At 43.1% G+C, this 23,696-nt stretch overlaps 1 protein-coding gene across 3 annotated transcripts in view; it reads left to right on the top strand.

Annotated features, from left to right (window-relative positions):
• Nucleotides 1–20,743, top strand: part of KCNG2 (potassium voltage-gated channel modifier subfamily G member 2) — a 63,076-nt gene extending 42,333 nt beyond the window's left edge. For all 3 annotated transcript variants that reach the window (XM_068200760.1, XM_068200740.1, XM_068200750.1), the window contains exon 3: nucleotides 19,843–20,743. In XM_068200760.1, coding sequence (XP_068056861.1) covers nucleotides 19,843–20,637 — 795 coding nt within the window. In that variant the 3' untranslated portion in view covers nucleotides 20,638–20,743. The remainder of the gene's footprint in view (nucleotides 1–19,842) is intronic.
• The last annotated feature ends 2,953 nt before the right edge of the window (nucleotides 20,744–23,696 follow it).

Genomic DNA, 23,696 nt, shown 5'->3' with positions numbered 1-23,696 from the left:
CAAGCAACATAAATTCCTATTCCAGCATAAAGTCAGAAGGATTAATGTCATCCTTGAATATCTAAGATGGGGTGTATTTATAAAAAGCTGGAAGATTTTTTGTGCCTGTATGCAGTATTGGTGAGACTGACTCTAGAATACTGCAGTCGGTTCTCACATTCATGTTTTTAATGGTGTTTTGAAAAATAGGGAGAGAGCTAAAAACCTGTAAATCTTAGACACCTGGGGAAAATGCCATACAATAAGAAACTTGAACATTTCAGTTGATTTAAATTATTGGAAAGAAGGTGAGTGGATTAGGCATATATGTGTTTTTTTTATGAGGGGAGAACTGTATAATCTAGAGGACCTTTAAATTAAGCAGGGGAATGATACATGGATAAAAGCTGAATCCTTATAAATTCATATGGGAAACTATATGCCAGTATTTAATACCAAGGTGATTCATTACTGGGACAGACTAGGAAGAAAATTAGTGGATTTCGTGCTTTTAGACATTTTCAGTTAAAAGCTCAGTGTCCTTTTGTTTTAGCGCTCAGCTAAACAGAATTTACTTCAATCAAAAGAAAAACATCAATTGCAGATCAAGTTACAAAAGTGAAATTCTTGCAATACAGAGACAATCAGAATAAATTATCCAATGTTCTTCTGTGCCTTTAAATTCTAAAAGCACAGAGCTCCTGCAGATAATCTTTGTTCTGCACTTTGCACAGGGAAGGTCTGTGGACAGACTGGAAATGGTTATTTCATTTGAGACAACGGTGGCTCCTCTTGCACAGGGGACTGGTGAAGGATCACTTCTGGCAAGACAAGGAGTAGGCATCTGCTTACTTGCAATCACCTGTAGGGTCTGGGACCATGGCTGCAGACTCCTTTTGTGTACTCCCTGTGTGACTTAGCAAGCCAAGGCAGCTCTGCAAGTAACATGTGTGGAGATAAGAGAGCTTATGTGAATTCAAATTCATGGTAATAATCCTGAGCTCTATCCCCAGTATCTAGTTTAAAATTTGTGCCCAGGGATAGCTCTTTGGTCTGACTTTGCAGTCTCCTAACAAGCAGAAAAAGGATGCACATCCCCTGACTAAGGAACAAATAAATAGTAAATACTATTTCAAAGGCAAACCATACTCAGTGTGCACATTTTCCAGGCTTTCTGGCTGACATTGCTGTTGTTACGGTTCCATGACAAGGCTGTCATAGGTGCTCTGGCTAGCAAGCAGTGACTTTTCCTTGAGCTGGTGTTACTACAGAAAACAAAATCTCTATGTGCCATCTGTCTGTCCTGTTACTGCTTCAGGGAAAGACAGAGAAGCCAATCATGAAAAAAACATGCTGGGGAGCAATTTTCCATACCCTGATCCTTTAATGCCATCTGAATGGACCAGCTGTTACACCCAGTGATGTCCTGCAAAGGTGTAAATGACCTCACACAAGATGTAAGAGTGGGAACTTAAAAGTTAGAAGTAATTACCAGGTGGGTGAGGAAATTATTTTAGGTGCCTGCCTTTCTCTTCTTAAATAGAGCAGAAAACTCAGTCATACATTTTGTTAACGTTATTACACCTGCTCCAGGTGTTCTGGATGACAGTGGCAATTCCTGGTGGTTTAACAAGAGTGGGAAGGCTCATGCTCTCCTGTACTTGTTCTTACTAAAGGTCACCTTGATTCACCTTGAGTGTTACTCTTTTTTGGGAGTAGTATCGTGTATTTCAGATGCTGCACAATTGTCAGTAGAGTTAACAGAATCAGATCCTGAACTACTTTTCACTTACCAAAGTAGGATATATATTTAGTCCATTTTTTTCTCATTTAGCTTTTATTTACTAATTAAATTAAATAAAATCCACCAATTCAGTAATGTGTACAATAGCTCCTTCTGGAAATTTCAGGAAAGGGACACTTCAAGTATGTGAAGAAAACAAACATGTGGAGGCAGTCAGGTTCTTCCATGTAAAGTAACAAGACAATGATAAACTTCTTATTTCAAAATTTTCAGAATGGGAGATTTAGATTTAACAGTGAAAAGTCTCCTCTAAAGGCTAATTCTGCTGAGACAAAATCATAGCAGGAGCCCTCAGGCACCAGGCTCTTTCAAGAAGACCACAAAAGTCATCTCCAAGACATAAAAACAGCCAGAGGCACAGAGTATCCTCAAGGCATTTTAGGCATATCCTACCTTTAAGTGGACTTCTCACCTCTCTAAACAAACAGCAGCTATAGAGTGACTCAAAGAAAGCAGCTAATACACCAGAGAAGTAAACCAGTTAGGGATATATTACAGCAAAAGCTTTAAACACACGGTAAGAGCTAAACAACCAAAAGACACCAGAGAGGTTCAGCTGAAAGCCAGATGGTCATCATACTAGACTCTTCATTTTTTTCTTGGTGAAAACAGAAATGTCAACCATTTCCCTCTGAAAATGAATCTTCTCTTTTTTTTGTTAGACAGCAGCCTTTGTCATCAGAGAAGAAAAGGTGGAACTTAGAGAATAATATCAAACGTTCTGTCCTGATTCAAAAAAGCATTTATAGGCCTGTCATGGTTTGACATAGAAGTGAATTTTCTCAGGAAGTTGGTAGTCAAACCAATCAGTGGTCAGGTTTGGATACTGGTACCTGGAGTGACCACTGAAGGTATGGACACGCCTCTGAGAACACAGGGGGTTAAAAGCAAGAACTCCCAGGGGAGCTCTCTCTTTGGTTCCGGTCAGAGTACAGTGCAGATCTCCCCTGCCCAGCCACAGGCTGGGTGGGCGAAGGGAAGCCATGTGGCCTGGTCAAGGTGAGTCGAGGAGGCTGAAAGACTAGAACTAAGCCAGCTCCTGTGGACAGAAGGGTGGAAAGAAGCAGAGGTGCCTTTGTCCCGCCCCCCAGAGGGAAGAGACAGAGAGTCCTAAATTTGAAGAGAAGAAGTGGGGGGGAGGTTCCCAGCCTTGGCCTTGGGAATTGGCTTCTGGGCAGAGATTTCAGCCGTCAGGGGAGTCTAAACTTTTAACCCTTTCCTCGGAAATGAGGGCTTTGTAAAATACTACTCCTCCTTGATTTAAAGTAGAAGAGAGACAGTCTGGGATCTGAGATGTTAGAAGAGGAAATTTTTGGGTAGGAGGAGTAGCTTGTAGCTGGACTTTTTTTGTTAGCCATAGACTGAACCAAATTCTCCTGCAACATACACTGCATTTTAGGGGGGTGCAGTGGTGAAGGAAAGAGACCTGCTTCAGCAACCACCAGCACAGGAATGGAGAGAACAGAGGAAAACTGAGGAGGGAATGGCGATGCCCTCTGTCTTCAAGGAAGAAGATGATCTCTGTTCTTAGACCCTCGGCCCCAGGGGGAAAATGGGGGGGGGACTGTGGTCCCAAGATGAGATGCTGAACTGTTGTCTCTTTTAGTCCGTAGCAAAGCATCCTTAAAAGACCCCTATGAGCACTCTGTCCATGCACGGTGGTGAGAGAACTGTGACATAGAAAAGAGAGTGTCACACTGGCAGATTTTCTCTGGGCAGTTGCCATGTGTGACATGGAAACACAAGGGTAGCAATTGTGTTTTCTGGGGGAGTCTGTGGTACAAGAGAGACTTCTCTCTCCTTTGAGAGCCTGAGTATTGATTATCTGAAGAGCAGCAACTTAATCAGGAATCCTGGGTGGTGTCTCACTGTAAGTTTGTTTGGAAATTGAGTGAGAAGAGGAGGAATGTTTTGGAGAGTCTTCATCCTAAATTTAGTGTCTGTGTTTTTTATAGTAGTAGTAATTTAATAAAGTTTTTTTCTTTTGTTATTAAGCTTAAGCCTGCTCTGCTCTGTTCCTGATCACATTTCACAACAATTATTTGGGAAAGTGCATTTTCATAGAGGCGCTGGCATTGCGCCAGTGTCAAACCCTAACAAGGCCTGAGACCCCTGAGCTCAGTCATTGTAGCAGCACAGCGCAAAACAGAAGAAGCAGATCAGAGAGCTCGTTTTTCACCACACTTCATAACATGCTGGGAAAAGCTAGCCTAATTAGAGATACTGTGATATGAAGTTACAGTTCAATAACCTTCAGCTGTAGAACATTACAACAAAGAGACTTATAAATAATGAAGGTAATAATAGCTCATAAAGCCAAAACTATTTAACCTTCTAAGCTCAATTTACACACCGTGCTTCAACTTCCATAATGTTGAGGATGGGGAATAGGTAAATTGTGAATGTGCATTTTAAACAATCTTGTGACTAAAGGTTTCATGTCACAAAGGTACACACAAAAGTAATCTCAGACAAGGTTAAGAGAGTCTTGTATAATGATTCTCAATAGCTTTTAATAGACAAACTTTCTTTAAGAGGCTGGATGAGCAAGACAGTGAGGCTGACTGAAAACTGTCTCAATGGCCATGTCCTGAGCATAGTGGTCAGTGACACAGAGTCCAGTTGGAGCCCGGTAACTAACAGTGTGCCCCGGGGGTCTGTACTGGTTCCGGTCCTGTTAGAATTCTTTATTAGTGGCCTGGAGGGTGAAGCAGAGTATACCAGCAGCAAGTTTGCTGATGACACAAACTTTGGACAAGTTGTGGCCAGACAGTTGTGCTGCCGCCCTGAATGGCCTTGACTGGCTGGAGAAACAGGCTCAGAAAGACTGTGGACCTCAGCAAGCTCAGCAAGAAGAAATGCAGAGTCATGCATTCCTGGTGAGGAACAGCCCCACACATCAGTATGTGCTGGGGACCACCCAGAAGGAAAGGAGATTGGTAGAAAAGGACCTGGGCATCCAGGTGGACACCAAGTTGACTGTGCCCTCGCTGCAAAGAAAGATGCCGGTATCCTGGGCTGCATCAGGTGAAGTACTGCCAGCACATAAAGGGAGGAGATTCTTCCCCTCAGCTCTGGACTGGGGATGCCACACCGGGAGCAGTGTCCAGTGCTGGGCTCCTCAGTGCAAGAGAGATACAGACATGCTGGACAAAGTCCAGTGGTGCTTACTACCCTAAGATGGCACTCTACTTGAGACTCTGGAATTACTGGTGTCATTTTTATGACTTTATCTCTTTTCTAACTGTTCAGTTGTTCTGCTTGTGATACTGAGACCTTAATTTTAACTCAGAGCCACATGTGATGTATAGATGGTTTGTTTTCATGAATGAAAGTATTACTAAAATTGCAGGTTGTGTTTTTACTTTTATCGTGGAATAAACTGTTCTAGAAATTACAGCACAGTCAACAAAAAACATGTATTAAAAAAATATCTCCCTGATGGTGTTACAGACAGCTATTTATAGTGTATAGGCACTGAGGGTGACTTTTTATAAAAAGAATCCTGGGGAATTGGACTAACTAATTTCCCTGGGGATCATCTGAGAATTTGTTATACCACTCTCAGCTCTGCTGTTGAAATGCAAAAATCATAAGCTGTAACAGTATCACCAGTTCTGGCATCTGAACCAATCTACTGTACTTGTACCCTATATTGCTAATTTGCATTTTGTGTCTGCTCCAGACTCCTCAGGCCACAGCTGGCTGGAGGCCAGGGAAAGACCAAATGACTCAGTAGCTATGGTCACCTGCCTTTTCTACGTTGTGCACAAGGAAGTTCCTGTAGGCGCATGAGATTCATATTCAGTTTAATATTCACATGTTCTTGTTTAGGGGATGTAGGACTCAGAGCACTGCAGAACTCTGTTTTAACTAGAAGCAAGGTGTTTCTTACTTTTTTTCCTTTCATAAGCCAAAGTAGGTTTTCTCCTCAGATAGTACTTAAATCAAACTGGTAACATACACTCCAAATTACAAGCTTTGACAGCATCCTTTACTTACAGTTTCAGTTATCAGTAATAAGTAAATGTTTGCTTTCTTGTTGAAGTTCTCAATTGGCCTCATTTAGTTCCATCACCTGTTCTGTGTAGTCTTGCCTTCAGATTGGGAATGCTTTGGGGCAGAATATCTTAAACACAATATCTATGGCCATCATAATAACAAAAATAAAACTACGTAACTGCTGTTCAGGTACCTTCCTTATGCCTCACCTGCAAGGCATGTTTCTAGGTAAGGAAATTATTTTTTGCAAGTGAGATCAAATTAGTTCATGCTGAATCCAAACTGAGGAGTAACTGCAAAGTTCTCATGTCTGAGTCATGCTGGCATGGTCTCCCAACTCCTTTCTAATGGTCAGAGACATTTGCTAGGCAAGTTGTCTTTCAGAGAGATCAGGTTTGTCTGAAAGCAGTGGGAAGTGATGAGGTTTGGTTTTAGTAAGTGATGTTGCTTCTATGTGTCATGCAGACAGCGTTAAAATTATGGAGCTGAGAACCTTTGCACTGCTCAATCTAAACCTTAAATGTCAAGTTCTGTGGGGCTTTCGGAGTGGTGTGCATCTTTTATCTGACTCCTGTGGAATTTTTAAGTGTGAGGCCAATGGCAAAATGTTCTTGTGAATATTGAGAAGTGATGATCATGTCCTTTGATGATTTTCCTGGGAGCTGTCTGTGAGGCATCTGATAGATGCAGTCTCTAATGTAAAAGAACACATTTGTTTTTGCTTTGTGGATCCGAATCTCAATCCCTCCTTTCCAGCTGTCCAAATCCAGGTGTTATATGGAGCATATCTCAGTATCAGTTTATTTTGCCGAGTTCAGGATTGCTGTATTCACACACTGAGGAGACACACTGGGTACTGGGAATCGTCAGCATCACTGCTGTACATCTCACTGCCCTCTGCACCAGCTCTGCCAGCCACTGCCTGGGACCCCTGCTGCCTGCAAAACCCCTGGTCAAATAGCACATCATATGCCAGCTTTGCCAACGCTTTTACAAGACAGTCCTTCCTCTTTGCAGGGCTGCCTTAAGCTGCTAACAAATAGAAAACATTTGAAAGAATGATTGGTTGTTCTTGCAATTGGTTGTGTGGACAAGATGCTGGATAACAACTGGCTGTATTTAGTCATTACTATGTTTGGAGAGTTCTCACCATTTCTTCTGCTTGGCTTGCTTGCTCTTCTTGGGAAAAAAAGAAATTGCTTTCTGCATTTGTCCCACCCCTGGAAGAAAAAACAAAAATCTAGCCTTCCTGCTTCATCAAAGCTCTCTAAACTTTGGCAGATGTACCTGGTTGTTCCATCATGGCAGCTGCTTCAAGAGCAGATAAAGGAATCATCATCCTAGTAAGAAAATCATCCTCCATTGTATCAGGAGGATTAGGAGGTATTTTCTTTCTCTAAGAATTGCCTTTAGATTGAGGGTGGGGACACAGCACTGCATGACAGGCTTACACTGAGTCCCTCAGTGAGCCTGCAGACCTTCTGCTCAAAATTCCACCTCTCAGCGAAGTCGCTGTCTGAACTCTCAATGCCCAACCGTGGCTCTCATGGCAGCGCCTGCTATTGGATTGCTCTTCCCAAATAAAGAGAGAAATCCTTATGGGTCAAGGAGCTGCCCTGGAAGATTTTGAGGACAGTAGGTTACAATATAGGCTTTGGGAGACACCTGAGATTCTCTGCAGTGTTTTAGGCTTAGAAGTGAAAAAATGAAGAGTGTTTGTCTGCACTGCTTGGGAACAAGGCAAGAATTGACTAAGATAAAATTACTTTTGACTTGTTAATAACTTTATTCTGTGCCAATGAACTCTTTCAGTCTGCAGGATATCTTCTCATGAATAAATAGCAAACTTGGGTATTCTTTTAAATATTATATAAATATGCTGCAATGTAACATTAGTGATAAATAATTAAACAGCTAAAACTATTTCATAAAAGCATTCGTAACTTTGTCACATTGTTAACTGGTTTATATTTGGCGCAGTGTGGCTCACCCAGCAAAATATGCTCCATGTTTAAGTTCTTTTAATATCTCTCTCTGGTTCCACCCTTATAAGTATCTATTCCTACCAGTGAGTTTGTTCTCCAAACTTCCAGGTAAATCATCCATGGAATCTCTGAAGCTATCTCACAATAATAGCTTCTTGGCCTTCAGACATGTTTGTAAAATTACTACAGCTACTCATCACAGCCTAATATCCTGGGGTACAGCACAGCTCCTGTATTCCATAGATTGCTCCACTGCCTTTTGTAGGACAGTTTGGGCACTGTGGGCCTATTGAGTATTGTCCCAGTGTTCTGAAAGAGAGAACTCTTTCATTTATTTGAAATGAAAATATAATCTGGAAAATACATTTCAGAATTCCTGGATACGTTGCTATCAGTTCTGGAGGTTTCAAATGAAAGCAAGCAGGCAAATGTACATTTGGCTGCACCTCATATAGTTAGGCTGAGGTAATGAGCTGATTTATGTGTACGGCACTTAGAAGAATTGCATTAAATCATTCAACATTATAAATGCTTGCATTTTCATTGCCTAGAGTGTGGCAGTGCAGATGAAATATAAAAGTTTTTGAAAATGGGGTTTTTTGCAGTGTACACATTTATATTCAAGACAAATTGAATAGTATACACATGAGAAAAACATGGTTATAAGATTTTTTGGAGAAGTTTTTAAACAAAGGCTTGAGAAAGGTCCAGGAGAAATCTATAAAGCTGTTACGTTTTCTAATGGTAAGCATGATATTAGTTCCAAGTAATCAAAACATCAAAAACATGGTACTGAGTACAGTCACATTTGATCTAGTCTGTGTAGAACACCATTCATTAATCAAATTTAATATAATTTTTTGAGGTTATAAAGTTTTCAGAAGAAAGTAACTTCTGATGTAGGTACTTCTGTAAGACATTTGAATTAGTGCCACACAATATTCTTCCTTAATAAAAAGGCATTTTTCAAAAATTGGCTTCTTTATTGTTTAAAAAATTCTGTTAGATCTCATAATAGAAGAAAACCAACATAAGATATCAAGTGAGGCTTGAGATTCTGTGTCCAGAATTCATTTGGCAGGCAAATTGAAAAAAAAGTTTTAAAAATGGTTGAAAATCTCAAAGTTCTGCTTTATAGCTTTTAATGCAGTGGGAATCATAATAAGAGAACGTCTGTGGGCAACAGTGAACTGAAATAACTGAAAGCTGCAGTTGGACAAACTCATGCTATGAATTAAAGTGTGTTATAGTGTGAGTAATTAAAAATGGAAACCATTTATCTAGACATGCCTGTGTGCATCTCACAGAGTTTTTAAATACATTCTGTCAGTCCTTCTTAATGTTATAAATCAGCTCAGCTGAAGCTATGCAGATGATGCATGAGCCACTTGGCAAGATCCTCTGCTCCACGGGGAATCAGCTCAAAAGCCTCTTCTGCCCTTCCAGGCCAGTGAGCTATTACCATCCTGTCCCTGACTCCTGCTGGTATAGCAGGTGCCAGCAAGGATGCTGTACATATTCTCACTGTCTGGGGCTTTCTTGGCCCTTGTGAATATTCAGACCTGAAGGCATCAGTAAGATGAAATGAGCACTGACAGTTCATAATTGTGATTAAAGGCAAGGGCAGCCAGAAAAACTCAGAAGCCTGGAAGCTCTCTGAAGAGTGACATGGGATGAGTCTGGTTCCATGAAGGCAACATCCTAACCCAGGTGTCTTGTCCAGCACTGACTGTGTTTGTAGGGGGTGCCACAGGGGCTGGGATATGCTATTGGTGGGGCTTAGCCACAGGTGGAACAGGCTGTTCATCAGAACATGTGCCAGCCCACCCCTCTGCCCATTCACTAACTCTACCCTCACCCTTCCATAAGTCACACACACACAAACAATCCCTTTCCCTTGCCCCATCTCATTTACTGAGCCTGGATTCAAATAGGAAATACAGAGAATAGTGTGAAGGTCCCAGCCATGCAATACATCCTGAGCTGTGCTGGAAAATTGGCACCTGGTACACTGGGTAGAGATGATGACAAGAGAAATTGCAGCACTCTCCCAAAAAGTCCCTGCACTGACTGTGAGCAGACACTGCAGAGATTTTCTCCCAGTCTGCAGCTCGATGCCTTCACACACAGTACAAATGTTGGGTGTTTTAAGGTAAGCTCTTGTGTGCTGCACTGCTGTCACAGAAAGCACTGTTTTTACTGTTGCCTTGAGCAGAAAGAGAGAATATGAAAGTGTGTGTGGCTTCACGGTGGTCTCATCTGCCTTGCAAAAATCCATCGCAACTTAGAGCATTTCAGTGCAAGGGCACTGCAGGAGCTCACTGACAGCTGGAAGCTGAGCTACTACCAGCAGGAAGGTAAATCTTCCCACAGGCAACACAGGCAAATCCTTCCCTTGCTCTCAGATAAGAGGATAAAGGTAGACTGAGGAGGGAGAGAAACAGGTTTGGAACAAAATGTCAAAGGAAAACAGTAAGCTTGACACTGACCTCCTTTCCTCCAAGGAAAAAAACAGACACCCTCAGATTTACAGCAGGTTACAGGGTTGCAGGAACCAGTAAAATAAATATGGGTCAGTAAAACAGAACTAGCAGTGAGGGGGAGGCAGGAGGAGAAGAGCTTCAAAAAATGATTGAAAGAAGTGAGAAATTGGGGTAAATAAGAGGGAAAATACACTTTTAAATTATATTAAGAATCAGTTGATCTTTTAATATAATTAATAAGTGAGAGAGAGAAGGAGAACAAGACAGATTCTTTTTTTAGTGTGAGACAAGTTTGAGGAGGAGAAGATTGAAAGAGTGTGCTGGGTTTCGGAAGACCACAGTTCTAGGCAGTGTATATCTGTGAGCACAGCTAGGTGCCACCACATCACCTTTTCCCAGGTATTGGGTAGGTGTGAAAGCCTTGGGAATTCCACTGCTTTGTCACACAGCCCTGTCCCTTTTGGGCTGGTTCTTTTGGAGGGGTGTGCAGGTGTTCCCATTTCCTGGGGAGAATGTTCAAACTGCACCCAAGTGCCCTTGGCAAGAACTCAGCCCTGCTCTGGTTCTGCAGTTTTATGCTGGTTTGGTTTAAGGGAGATAGCCCTCATCTTGATTTCTGCAATCTTGCCCTGTCTGTGAGGACGAGGTGTGCTGCAAGTGCCAAGTGCCATTGCTCAAGCTGTTCCCAGTGCCAACTGAATCTACCTTGTTTTCAGAGCACTAGGATAGAAAATACAGTTCTTCAGAAGTCAGATTTGCTAAGTTGCAGTGTAACTGGGCTTCTTCCTGTGAAAGCTCGGGATCAAGCATTTACTTAGTTTTGCAAATATTGGATTTTTTTAAAAAACATTGTAAACTTCCAAGGCTCTGATGCCTCTATCAGAGCTAGAAAATAGAGGGGGCTAAGGAGGAAGATTTCTATTCATGTAAAATCAGGGGAAGAGGGCAACACTTGTCAGTAAGGACACTCCTGGTGCTTCATTATTCTCTTGGGGATTTTTACTATCAATTTCAGTGAAAGAAATGGGCCAAACACAAAAAAAGAATTCTGGAAATCCAGAAATAGAAAATTCCAAGGTAACTAAGAACATTGGTGTTTCTAAATTGAAGCTGTTCTTTGGAGGACACTTTGACTTGGTGAAATCATCATTTTTTTCCTGCCTTCCTGCCTCTGTCGGTGGCAGGAAGTTTCTAAATTGAAGCTGTTCTTTGGAGGACACTTTGACTTGATGAAATCATCATTTTTTTCCTGCCTTCCTGCCTCTGTCGGTGGCAGTGGCTGATAAACAAATCCTCTCTTGCTGAGCTGCCCCCTGAGGCCAGGCTGGGCAGGTTGTGCCTGGTCCAAGCACAGCGGCCTGTGCAGGAATCCTGGGCGCACCTGTACCCCTGTGTCACCCATGGGTGTTTCCCACAAAGGGGTCAGCTGCAGGGCAAAGACAAGCAAGCCACTTGGGCAGGGGTCTGTGAAATCCTGCCTCGAATGTCATGGGAGTTGATGAGTTTCAAATACAATACCTTGTTTTCCTGGACTTGTCTCTTCCTGTGCAGTTATTTGTCTTCAAACAGTTTCCTGATGGCACTGAATGGCTGCAAAATTGCCCAAGCAGACCCCAGGTAGGAAAGTAGTGTTTTGATTTAAAATATTTGTTCAAGCAAATGGCAGTAAATTTATTCTTGTACATATAGGTTGTAATTCTCTAAATATTAATAATAGCCTGCTTATGTCTTACATTCACACCTCAGCCAGGTGGGGATCTCAGACCCCAAGAACTAACTCTAGCAGCACCAAGAGATCATTTCCTTTGCCAGTTGAACCTTATGGGCACGTAGGACTTGGAGGGGTCCTCTGAGGTGAGCGCAGAGCCCTGTTCTCATAGGAACTACATCACACCACCAACCCTCGAAACTGAGAAGCTTCATCTTAAAAGGTCTCTGGTCTTCCCTGTTCTTGCAGGAAGTCTTTTCTGGAACTTCGTGTGTCTTCTAGAGTCCAGGTTCTGAAAGCTGGTGTAGCTACTTCTTCTCTGGCCAACACTCTCCTGTCAATTAGTGATGGGCTCTCTTTGCAAGAAGTCAGTACAGACTGATCATGTAAGGTCCCTTTCCTTTGGCCTACTGGCTCCCCTGCTGGTTGCAGTTATTCAGCTGATGGTGCTGCCCTTCCCAGCCACTCCTGGACCACATCTGCAGAAAATGTTACCCAGGGTGTATTGCTCCTCCTTATGTGATAGTACAGCCCCTCACTCCTGGTCTGTGGTGTGATCAGAGTGGGAGATAGGAGCAGCTGGCTGCTGGAGCTCACACTGATTCCTTAAGCTGCTCCCAGCCACAGTCACAGAGTCTGATGAGCTTTAAGACATTGAATGTCTTGACATTTCCCCCAGCCTTTCTGGATGAGGTGCTGTGTTTGTTCCTGATAGGCATCTGAAAATCAGGCAAGTTGATAGTGTTTTGTTTCATAGATATTTCATGGTCTGTTTTATTCTTTCTGTGTTTCCTGCTTCTTGCTGATTTTAGATTTTGGTTGCTTTCCATAAAGTAGAGCCAGATAGCATTTTTTCCCCTCTAACAAATACTGTTGCTTTTGGAGAAGTGTGTGCTAAAATGGGCACAGGCATGAGGAGAGTTAGTTCAGAAGAAGGCATTAATGAGGGGGTATTTTGTACATCTGTAGTACTACTTATCTGTTTTCCATTCTTCTTAACAGCTCTACTGGAGCAAAAAGAGGCAGGATAGTGGACCAAAGAATGTATCTGCATGTGTCAGGGGCAGTACGTGAAGGAGGCAGGGAAACAGAAGAAAGCCTTAGGATCATACTAAGTCTTGCCTGGTAGATAGGCAACTGAATCCCTCGTGTCTGTCTTTCTCCACCATTCAGATGTATATGCCAAATCCACGCGGTCAGCTATTAAGACATCAGTAGCATTTCCAGGGAAAAAGGTATCAGTTAAACAGATCTCAAAGCTCAGTATTTATATGGCTTAGGAACCCAAGGCCTACTTACAGTGTCTAATTATGGTTGTACAGTTTGGGGCTGAGATGGCCCAGAGCATCAGCTGCTTGTGGACTGGGCAGAGTAACCCAAGGAAACACAGCTGGTTCCCTCTGCAGCCTCCTGGATCAGCGGTGCCATCCATGTCTCCTGTCTCTGTAGTCTGCAAGGGTCGTCATAGGTAACGTCCTCATGTGGTCTTATCTTCCCTCTCATTGACTCCCAAGGCCTTTTCTGAGATTTCCATGAACACAGACATCTGGCTTCACAGTTACAGGTCAGAGGAGCAATTTGAGACAAATGAAAGGCACATGCAGGTATCTCAGTAACCCTTTGGCTGCATGACTGCAAGTAAATAGCACAGCATGCAATTCCACAAGCTGATTAAACTCTAGCTGGGTATTTCAGCACACCCTGAAGTTACCTTCTAGCAGCTGCCATAGTCTTTTGGCATCTCCCTTGTTCCTGTTGGTGTTCCGGGTTGATTTGCAGCTTCACTGGCAGGATAAAAATGGCAGGCTGAGGGGTTTTGAGAAGTGATGATTTGGGGCTGTGCTGTTTCAGGATTAAGGGAAATCCAGGCAGGTAAGCAGGTGTAGCTCCTGCCTACCTCCTTGCCCTTTCTCCTCAACAAAGACAAGCTGTACAAGAGCTATTTTGTGTTCATAATAGGGCTGCGCAAAGTTCGCAACAGCCCTCCCTCAGAAGGCACAAGTTAGCTTTGCTGGCAGCTGGGCTGAAGATGAAGCACAAAGTAAACTCGAGTTACAGATCAAAGTGTGGACCGCAAGAAGCAGAGGATTCTTTCATGGCCCTTTGGTGACTTTAAAATGAGAAACTCTTACTTTGACTTCATAGACAGCCAGCTTTGAGGACAGACTGTGCAGTTATCTGAATCATCTTTGTTCCAGAGCACAAGGAAATATTCGGAGCAGGCTGACTGCGAGTTCAGCCTGACCCCAGCGTTAATGGCAGAAGCACTGAGTTACAATCACTGTGTCTGTGGGTGGTCAGATCGAGGGGAGCTGCCTGTGCCCCAGGGCAGGGTGGGATGCTGCCCTTCCAAGGTCGGTCACATCGCAGGAGTCCTGCACTTATCCCTGCTGTGAAAATTGTCTGGATGCTTTCACCAGAAAATCACTTTTCATCAGAAAATTGCCTTTCATCAGAAAGTGTCAGCGTGAGCAATACCTTTGAGTTTCGTTGGTGAGGCGTGTTTCTGGGAATGTTGCTCTTTTGCTGGAATTTTTCTCAAGGAAGGATTCTTCATTTTGCAATGACGAGAGAGCAAATGATCCAGCAGCCAGTGCTCTAGGCGCTCCCATGCACTAGGACAAAGCCAGATGCAAGCTTCCACCCCTCTCTCATAGGAGTAGGAGCTGGGTCTCTCTGCAGCCCAGCAAAGGCTCCAAGTGTTGGGCTGCTGAATAATTAGTAGTGGAGGAGTGTCCGTCTTCTGGGTCACCCTGCAGATGTTCATTGAAACAGGTGGCTCAGCCTCCCACCAAATCCAAAGGGAGCACCCTAAGCCTCTGGACTGGGGACTGTAGGCAGACTCGTCAGCAGCCTCAGGGCTGCAGGTCTCTTTGTCTGCAGGTCTCTTAACACGGATCTCAGTTGCATCAGAATTTCAAGTTCCACATTGTTGTTAAAAAAGAGTTTGATCTGATGTGCACAGAGAAACACTTGAAATATGTGACCTGAAAGACTCAAGTAACAAGGGGCAAGTGAACATGTACAAAAATATAATTTAGGTATGTCATGATTTTCAAGATTATGTAAGTACTTTTGTATGCAGTGCCTCTCATGTTGAAGTCTCTTTTTTTCTTAACATATAGACTTGACAGTAAGGGAAATCTCATTATAGGGTCAAAGTGGGCAGCATTGAAACTTCTTCCTTTAAAGTGCCGTGGAGCTGCTGACATCTCAAAAAAGTGCATGGAAAGCAACACAAGAACTGGAGCAGTTAGAGGTGATCTGGCTTTTGACATCTTCTAATGCAGAGGGATTAGAAGATGGTGTCAAAGCCTGCAAGAATCTAAGGAAGAGTCACAATTTCTTCTCAGGAGACCAGAGGACAAAGCAGGGCCAAGAAGTCACACAACACACAGTGGAGAATTTTTCTGAGGCTCAGTACAGGGTTCAGTACAAGTGAAATGGATGAAATGGACCCTGCAAGCCAAACCAAAATGTTTCTGAAAGATGTCTGCCACTTTTAGACAGGCCATACAGAACAATGAATACAGATGGATTTGAACTCCAGTGACACTGATTTTCCTTTCTTTAATTTCCCTTTTGCCAAAGGAACTTTTGGCAAAGAAAATGTTTCTCCAGAAGAAAGATGCTGTGGTTGGCTTTTAGACTGCAAATTTCTATAGTTCCTAATGAAGGAGACTCACTTTAATTTGACTGCACAGAATTACTCACTGATGTCTTTCTTACTTTCTTTCCTTGTTTCCTGTGTTGACATTGTGTCGTGTTGACAGTATATAGCCCCCACATTCTGTGCAACTGCAGATAATTTCCCATATTCAAGAAATTTCTGCATGGAAAAGAAACCCAAACTACTCATGGTTTGAAAGAAACAAATGAACACAGATAAATAAATATACACACTTTGTGAAAAACAACTGTTTTCCCTGTGGCTCAATTTCATCAATCTAAATATGAAAAAAAAAGGAATCATTAGATTACAGGGTGAAGAAATTTCGTTACTTGGTATGAGGGAGAGCTGTTTTGCTTATAAGAAGTAAAAAGCAGTGTGTAGGTGTTATTGGACACGTTTATGGCCACAAGCTGGTATAGCTCGATCTTTTTTGAGAACATACAGATTTGATGAAGACCTATTTTGGGCAGGATGCCCTATTCTGTTAGGACTTCTTTTTCTTGTGTTCCAGTGGCTGATTAATTCCTGATTTTTTTCCATCTGTGTGTGTGCCTTTCTGAGAATTTTTGCTTTGTTTTCTTGAACGGAAAAACCTCAAAAGCCCAAGCAGAATTACAGCATCCATTTGGACTGGAACACATAGTTAGAAGGTTTAGAAAGCAAAAAAATACCTTTTTTTTTCTTTATTAACCAACGCTGTAGTCAAGCAAGGAAAATAAAACAGCAAGGAAAAGCAGCTGCAACTGAAAGAAATGAAGTGCAAAGAGCATGAAATACAATTTTGTGTTGCTGTTTTTGATAATGTGTGAGGATAATAATAGGTCACACCTAGATGACATTGGAACATGGTCCAAGGGATAGGAAGACAATTAGTGGAAAAAAGAGACCTCTGGCAGGTGGATTGACACACAGATCTGTTTTCTAAAAGCATGTTCAGACACTCTTATTCTTAGGACAGCCTTTGGACAGAGCCTGGCTTTGTGATACGTTAATAAGGATACTGAGCAAGTTGCTGGAGATAATTATGCATTTGCTGGAAGGGGAGATTGTTTCATCCTGTTGAAGTGAACTCTGTGTAGTAGAACATTATCACTCCACTGTAATGAAAGTTAACATTTTGACTTTCATATTATTTGTCAGCTGTGGAGAGTGGGAAGAGTGGAAAAAAGCCAGGGCCCAGCCATGACTCTGGATGGAGGAAATTTCAGCTCCTCATTATCTTGATGTGCAAAGATGAAGCTTGGTTCTGCAGTGTTGGATTATCTGAGCTCCAGATTCCACCAAGCTTCTTGAGCTTGGCTGAACAAAGGTTGCCAGGCTTCTCCCGCCTTTGCATTTGGGATGTAGTTCTGCAGGAAGATTGAAGACATGAATAGCAATGCTTTAAGTCTGTGAACGTAGGATAAACATGTCAGAGTGTGGGAGAGCAGACAGGGTCTTCCTGAAGTCATCTGCCCTGGTAGCCCATTAGTGAGGAACAATCTTCACTCCTGTTTTCTCCTACACCAAAATTCACATACAAAAATGCTTTAGAGAGTCTCCTTTCCATATGAAACTAACAGAAAGTCCTGGGGGAATTAGGTGCCAAATTAGCTATTAATCACCTTAGTGACTTTGTAGGTTTATTTTAAGGCCAAATTCCCTATAGGCTTCACTGACTTTCCCAAAACTTTTAGTGGCACAAAAAGTCTGTACATGTGCATCAGAATCCAGAACACTTCCTGCCAGATAAAGCTCTTAAGGCAAGGTGCATCTGAGTTTCCACAGATGGTGGTCCAAGTATGGTGCATCTATCAGAGAAAGCAAATTTGCACATTTGGGTATTCATCTTGTCATTGTTGTTGCTTTGCTCAAGCCATAGCTATTCTTCTCTGGGTTGTCATCCTAACATCGTAACCTGATCCTCTAGAGCACCTGCAAGGATAGGATGAAGAGCTGCAAATCACCTCCAGCTACTGCCCTTAGATATGAGATCAAGCATATCCTGATGAGAGATTCCCAGGCAGCAGAGCTCTGGAACAATACTGGTCTGAGGGTTGGTTTCTGGGTCATAAGGAGAGAAGTTACTGTTGTACAGGCAGAGTCCTTCCACTGACTTTGTGAGTTTTTTCTCTGGCTCACAGAGCCAGATTTGTGTTGTGATGTGAAAGCATCTTGATTCTGTATTTGACAGGAGAGCCTGACAGCATAATTATGCTGTGATAGGAGGAAAGCTCCTAGAAACAAAATCTTATATGCTATGTATTATGCTTGTGACAAAAATACTTACTTATGACCAAATTAGTTTTGTGAGGCAGATATAAATTAAGCTCCTAGTGTTCACACATATCAAAATTTGGAATTTAAAGACAGGCTATCTGAGATACTATATTGGTAAAATAAGATTATCATTCCTCCCTGCAATATGCTTAAAATATTGACAGTAATTTCAAGGTGACGAGAAATTTTTCTCTCCATATCAGCATGACCCCCTGGGAAACAGTGGGAGGTAGATCATGTGCCAATTGAAAGTGAAATACAGAACAAAAATCCATAAACACAAGGCATCACAATTTTTTAGTGTGGTTACTACAAGGACCATAAATGCTGGCTCTGAGGATTCCTTTTCACATCTGTTTTTCTTGTTGACATCTCTTTTAGTTATTGTCTCAATCTCTTAAGTGTAAGGTGTGCAGAGTGCCGCAGCATTTTGGCTATCATACTGAGGTAACCCAAGGCTTTGCATTCAATGTGATGACACTGCTCTTACTGCTGGCAGTGCAACAGCCCTTGAAACATATCCACATTTTGGGGAAAGCTGCAGTTAGCAAAGAGGGCAAGAGCCTCATCAGCCTTTTGCTGGCTGCTTTCTTTCCAAACAGGGAAAAAGCCTGTGCATACACACTTCAAGAGGGATGAAGTTAGCATGTAATGCTGTGCATTAAAAATCTCCTTGGCTCTCTGGAGCAAAAGACTCCCATGGCTGAGTATGTAGGCAAAACTGCTAATAGATGTGCCAGGTTCTCAGCTTCTCCAGTGGTGAAATGGGGACCAGCTTGACACAGCTTCGCCATTCTCAGCTGATGTCTTATTGCTGTAATTTGGCATAGGCAAGTAAAATGAGGTTGGGCATTGGGACCTAATACCTGTTGCATTCAGTGGGAGTCACACACCCTACTAGCATGGCTGGACTCCTTACAACAGTTTCACAAATTGTTCAAGCTGTCACTGAATAAATATACACTTCCCTTAAATAAGTATACACTTGCCTTCCACACAAAGTCCCCAGAACATCCACAGTTTTATACGAGCATTTACAGAGGAAACAGCACTAGCCCTATTTTGTCCCCATCAAAATCTGTTTATTTAGAGAAGCTGTTTATTATTCAGCTGGAGGTACCAAGATATAGCAGAGAATTGCCACAGTATTAATAACCGAGGAGTGGCCAACACCAGCATTATTGTTTATTGCCTTTCCAGTGCACTGAAGGCTGACTTGTTTACAAGCATTGTAACTAAAGAGCCAGAGCTCTCTTTATTTGCCACCAAGTGAGCCTGCAGGGAAGAGCAGAGGAAGAAAGCTTGGGGAAGACATTGTGGTCACTAGCTGTTACAGATGCAGTAACTAAAAACACTTACCTCTCCATTCCCCACTCTCTCCTGTGGTATTTTTTTATTTTAGAAATGCCTACATTTCTCAGTACTTCATATAAGACTGTAGGGGTAGTGTGTTAATAAACGTTCACTGGAATGTAAAATGTGTACTGTATTTAGTGAATAATAGATTATAGGTAACTCCAAGCATAAAATGCTGCAGGTGTTTATGAACTATTAGTAAGCAATTCATTATTGATCAGGAAGGGAGGGAAGGATTACATATTTATTACAATCCATGAATCCTGTATTAAAGGTATTAAAGTCTTGGTGAGAAATTAAGTGTGAGCCACTGGCTTTTTAGCAGTAGGCTCTCTGGCCAACAGCAGATAAGATCACACCAAGTTCTTGGCAGCTTTGGGACACTCCAGAGCATTGTTGACCTGTCCTATAGTCAAACACATAGCCTCTGGTTTTAGTGCCCCTCAGCAGCCATGATTTTGCATTGGTACATCACAATTCGTATCAATTTCACATGGTGCTTTCCTTTAAGAACTGACACTCTCTTTGTTTCACTCCCTGGCTAAATCAGTTTCTTCCTTCTTTTATGTGTTTCCTTCTCCTCTTCTCCCCAGGGTGAATGCTCACAAAAGTGCTATGACATCTTTGTGCTGGAGATGGTGTGTGTGGCGTGGTTTTCCTTTGAGTTCCTGCTGAGATCCATTCAGGCAGAAAACAAGTGTGCTTTCCTGAAAACCCCGCTCAACATCATCGACATCCTGGCCATTCTGCCTTTCTACATCTCTCTCATTGTGGATGTGGGTACCACACAGAACAGCAGCAAGCCTGGCGGGGGAGCTGGGAACAAGTACCTGGAGCGCGTGGGGCTGGTGCTGCGTTTCCTGCGGGCGCTGCGCATCTTGTATGTGATGAGGCTGGCCCGGCACTCACTGGGGCTGCAAACGCTGGGACTCACTGTGCGCCGCTGCACCCGCGAGTTCGGGCTGCTCCTGCTCTTCCTCTGTGTTGCTATGGCCCTCTTCTCACCGCTGGTGTACTTGGCTGAGAGCGAACTGGGAGCCAAGCAAGAGTTTACCAGCATCCCCACCAGTTACTGGTGGGCTGTGATCTCCATGACAACTGTTGGCTACGGGGACATGGTGCCTTGTAGCATCCCTGGACAGGTGGTAGCCCTGAGCAGTATCTTGAGTGGGATTTTGCTGATGGCTTTCCCAGTCACGTCCATCTTTCATACCTTTTCCCGTTCCTACAGTGAGCTGAAGGAGCAGCAGCAGCGAGTAGCCAGCAGGCAGGTGCGCCAGTGGCACGAGAACACTCAGCTCCCGGGTGGTGACAGTACAAGGGGGCTCAGTGCCACATTCCCACCAAATGCTGATGAGCAGGAGGATCTGGCCTTGGTAGACCAGTAAGCCAAGAGAAGTTCTTGACCCTGAACAGGTAAGGACATATGTTGGCAGCACAAGAAGCAGTGGACAAGGGAGGTCAGTTCTGCAAGAATGCCAAGAACTGCATAAATGACGGGCACACAAGGTTTCTCTAAAGACCAACTTCTGATCTTAAGGGACCTCTGCAAAGTACCCCTATAAATTCTACCAAGTACAGCTCTGCTCTATTGCTTTACTTAAGACTTTTCTATTGAGCAAGTATTTTTGGGTATGCCCAAGGAGCAGCCATTGAACACAGCCAGCCAGCAGAATGTAATGTGAAGCACAGCCTGTGCCAGGTGCCATGTGGCAGAGCAACCACTGTGCCACCTCCTCCCTGCCCTGCTCAGTGGCACTCCCTGTGTGAGGGGCTGAGCAAGGAGCTCCCCGTGCTGTGATGCCCCACAGCATGTTTGTTTTGGCAGCACCACCAAGGAACACAAACTTCAGACAAGCCAAGGGGCGAGGGCAAGAGAAGGGCAGAAGCATTCCTTCAGCTTTATCAGGGGCTTGCTTTTGTCCTCTACAGATGAAGCAGTGCAGCCAGAGCGCTGCCAGCTCTGCCAGCTCTGAATTGTGTGTGAGCACTGTTTGCATTATTTAGTAGAGATGCATATTTACCATCCTAAGCTTTATATCTTAGTCCCATGACAGAAATATACATACAAAAAATCTTCCTGACTATTGTACTGAATGTTAACTTGGTTATTTTTCCTTTGCTAAAAGTCAAATATTAAAAATACCGTTACAAATTATGATGTTTCTCCACTTTCTGTTAACTATTTCCATCTCTCATGTATCGAGAAATGTGCTTAACAGGCAACTGAACCAATCTGAACTACATGTAGCTCAAGAAGGGGAGGGTGATGTTAAACCAGCAGTAACTCCCAGCTCTGCAGAGTCTTCCTCAGTGGTGGTGGCTGCACTGAGTGCAGTCATGTGCAAAGAGGAGTAGGGGAGCAGTACAAACCCAGTGAAACCAGTGAGACATCTTCAGTGGACTCTGGCCCAAGCTGCAGTGCAACAGCTGTGCTCTGAGTTAGGAGTAGCTTTTTGGTTTTGCCCTTCTACTAAGAAAAAAGAAAATCCTGTCATTAGAACAAGTGTTCTGGCTCTTCTTCCTGATTCTCAAAGGATTTAAGTCAACTTAAAGGGAAAATTAATCATATGGTGGCATCTGTATGTTTGCTTATTGATGCCAGCCCCATACATGAGCTTTCCAGCCCCCACCCTGGCGGAGCTGTGCAGCTGGTCCAAGTCAGGATGCTGCATGTGTCTTTCAGTGTTCCTACAGGTGGGATGTGATCAGGGAATGGAGGGAGATGGAACCCAACAGTCTCTTGTACCTACACTCCTATATGTACTAAAGCCATGCAGTGTCACCCACCATATTCTCCACCCACCAGGAAGGGAACAAAACCTGATGTATTGAAGACAAGATTTTTCTGGTATGTTGTTTGGGTTTTTTTTTTTTTTTTGCTTCAATATATGTTGTAAAACTAATCCTACATTAGCAAACTCTCATATTAAGCCATTCCTTATGCAAGGGAAATGGAAAAGTTACACTTTATTTTAATAAAAATATAAAGCTTTGTTGCTGACTCTTTGTGTCTGGTGATTTGGGTGCGGAGGGTGGTGGTGTTTTGCCGTGCTGATCTGAAATAACTCATGTTACTTGCTGCTGAACACTGCAGGAGATGCAGGCAGCAAAACTAAGCCCCCTACCCTGCAGAATGCACCTGGGTCAGCAAAGCCCCAGCTGTACTGAACTGCAGGCAAAGCAAATGCAGGGGCCCACACCAGGGTTCTGCCCATCCTTCATGGCCCAGCAGCACTGGGAACACATCTGCTCCTTGTGCTAGAGAGGAGGGCCAAGAGCTGGTGCCTGGTGCCTGGGTTGACTCAGACTCCTGGCAAAGCAATGCTAGCACTGGGTTGCTGTGACTCATGAAATATTTTAATTGTATTGGTTTTTTATTCCTGCTGGAGACATTTTTTTCATTAAGGATTATTAAGGCCTGACATCAGGGATACAGCTTTGGAGACAGCTGATTGCAAACCGGAGAAGGGAGCAGTGACAGGGTGACAGCGTGGTCTGGTGTAGAGGAGCAGCACCACATCTTCTGGTGGCATTCAGATGCTCAGTCTTAAGGTAGCACCCGACAGACTCACCAGGTGGACTCACAAGTTCACTCCTCATAGTGATTTGGCTCATGTGCACCAGGTGTGTTTCATGCTCCATCTCCAGTGTGAATGAAGTGACCACGGCTAGTGTGCATGAAAGGTGCAGAATGCATCTCCTCGAGGTGGTGAAGCCCAAAAACTGCAAGCACCCTTACCTTACTACTAGAAAAGCCAGACTGGAGTAGACATCCTTGAAGAACGAAGAGTTTCACATTTGCAGTGCTAGCAAATAACCATTAATCAATGCAGCTTATGGCTTTGCAGCATGAAAAAAACAGTGCTAGGACAGCAAACTGCAACTCAGCAACTGTGTAGAAAAACAGACTGAGGACACATACCATATTGCTGCTGTTCTCCACCAAGTTGCTATTCTCCTTCAATAGTGAGTTCTTTGTATTTTTCAAAAGGCACATAATTAATTCCAGCATGCACAGAGTTTTAATAAAGTGACAAAACCCACTCATTATGTCTCCTAGTCAAAGCCTAGCTTTTAATAAAGTTTCATTTCATCTACTGGGATGACAGATGAGGAAACAAATATAAACCAGAAAACTTTTAAACAAATTTTTTTTGGAAGCTGTATAAAGTTGTGATGCACATATTGCCAGACATAAAAGACACTCGGAGGAGAATGAATTTCACCCAGAGCAACTGTTGTTATGGGTGATGCTTATTGCTTTTGATCAGCTGCTGCAGAATGTTGATTTTGTTGTGTATGGTGGTTGAGGTTTTTTGACACAGCACACAGATGATTTTAAGGCCATTTATCTCTAACTATAATAAATGCCACACTGCTGTCTGCAGGCACACTGGTGCCAGCTGGTAGTTATACCTGTTTCTTTGAACAACTAAGTGCTTCA

This window comes from Anomalospiza imberbis, chromosome 1 (genome assembly GCF_031753505.1).
Source record: "Anomalospiza imberbis isolate Cuckoo-Finch-1a 21T00152 chromosome 1, ASM3175350v1, whole genome shotgun sequence".
Taxonomy (NCBI): domain Eukaryota; kingdom Metazoa; phylum Chordata; class Aves; order Passeriformes; family Viduidae; genus Anomalospiza; species Anomalospiza imberbis.
Note: the sequence above shows the minus strand (reverse complement) of the source record. Positions and strands in the feature narration are given on the sequence as shown.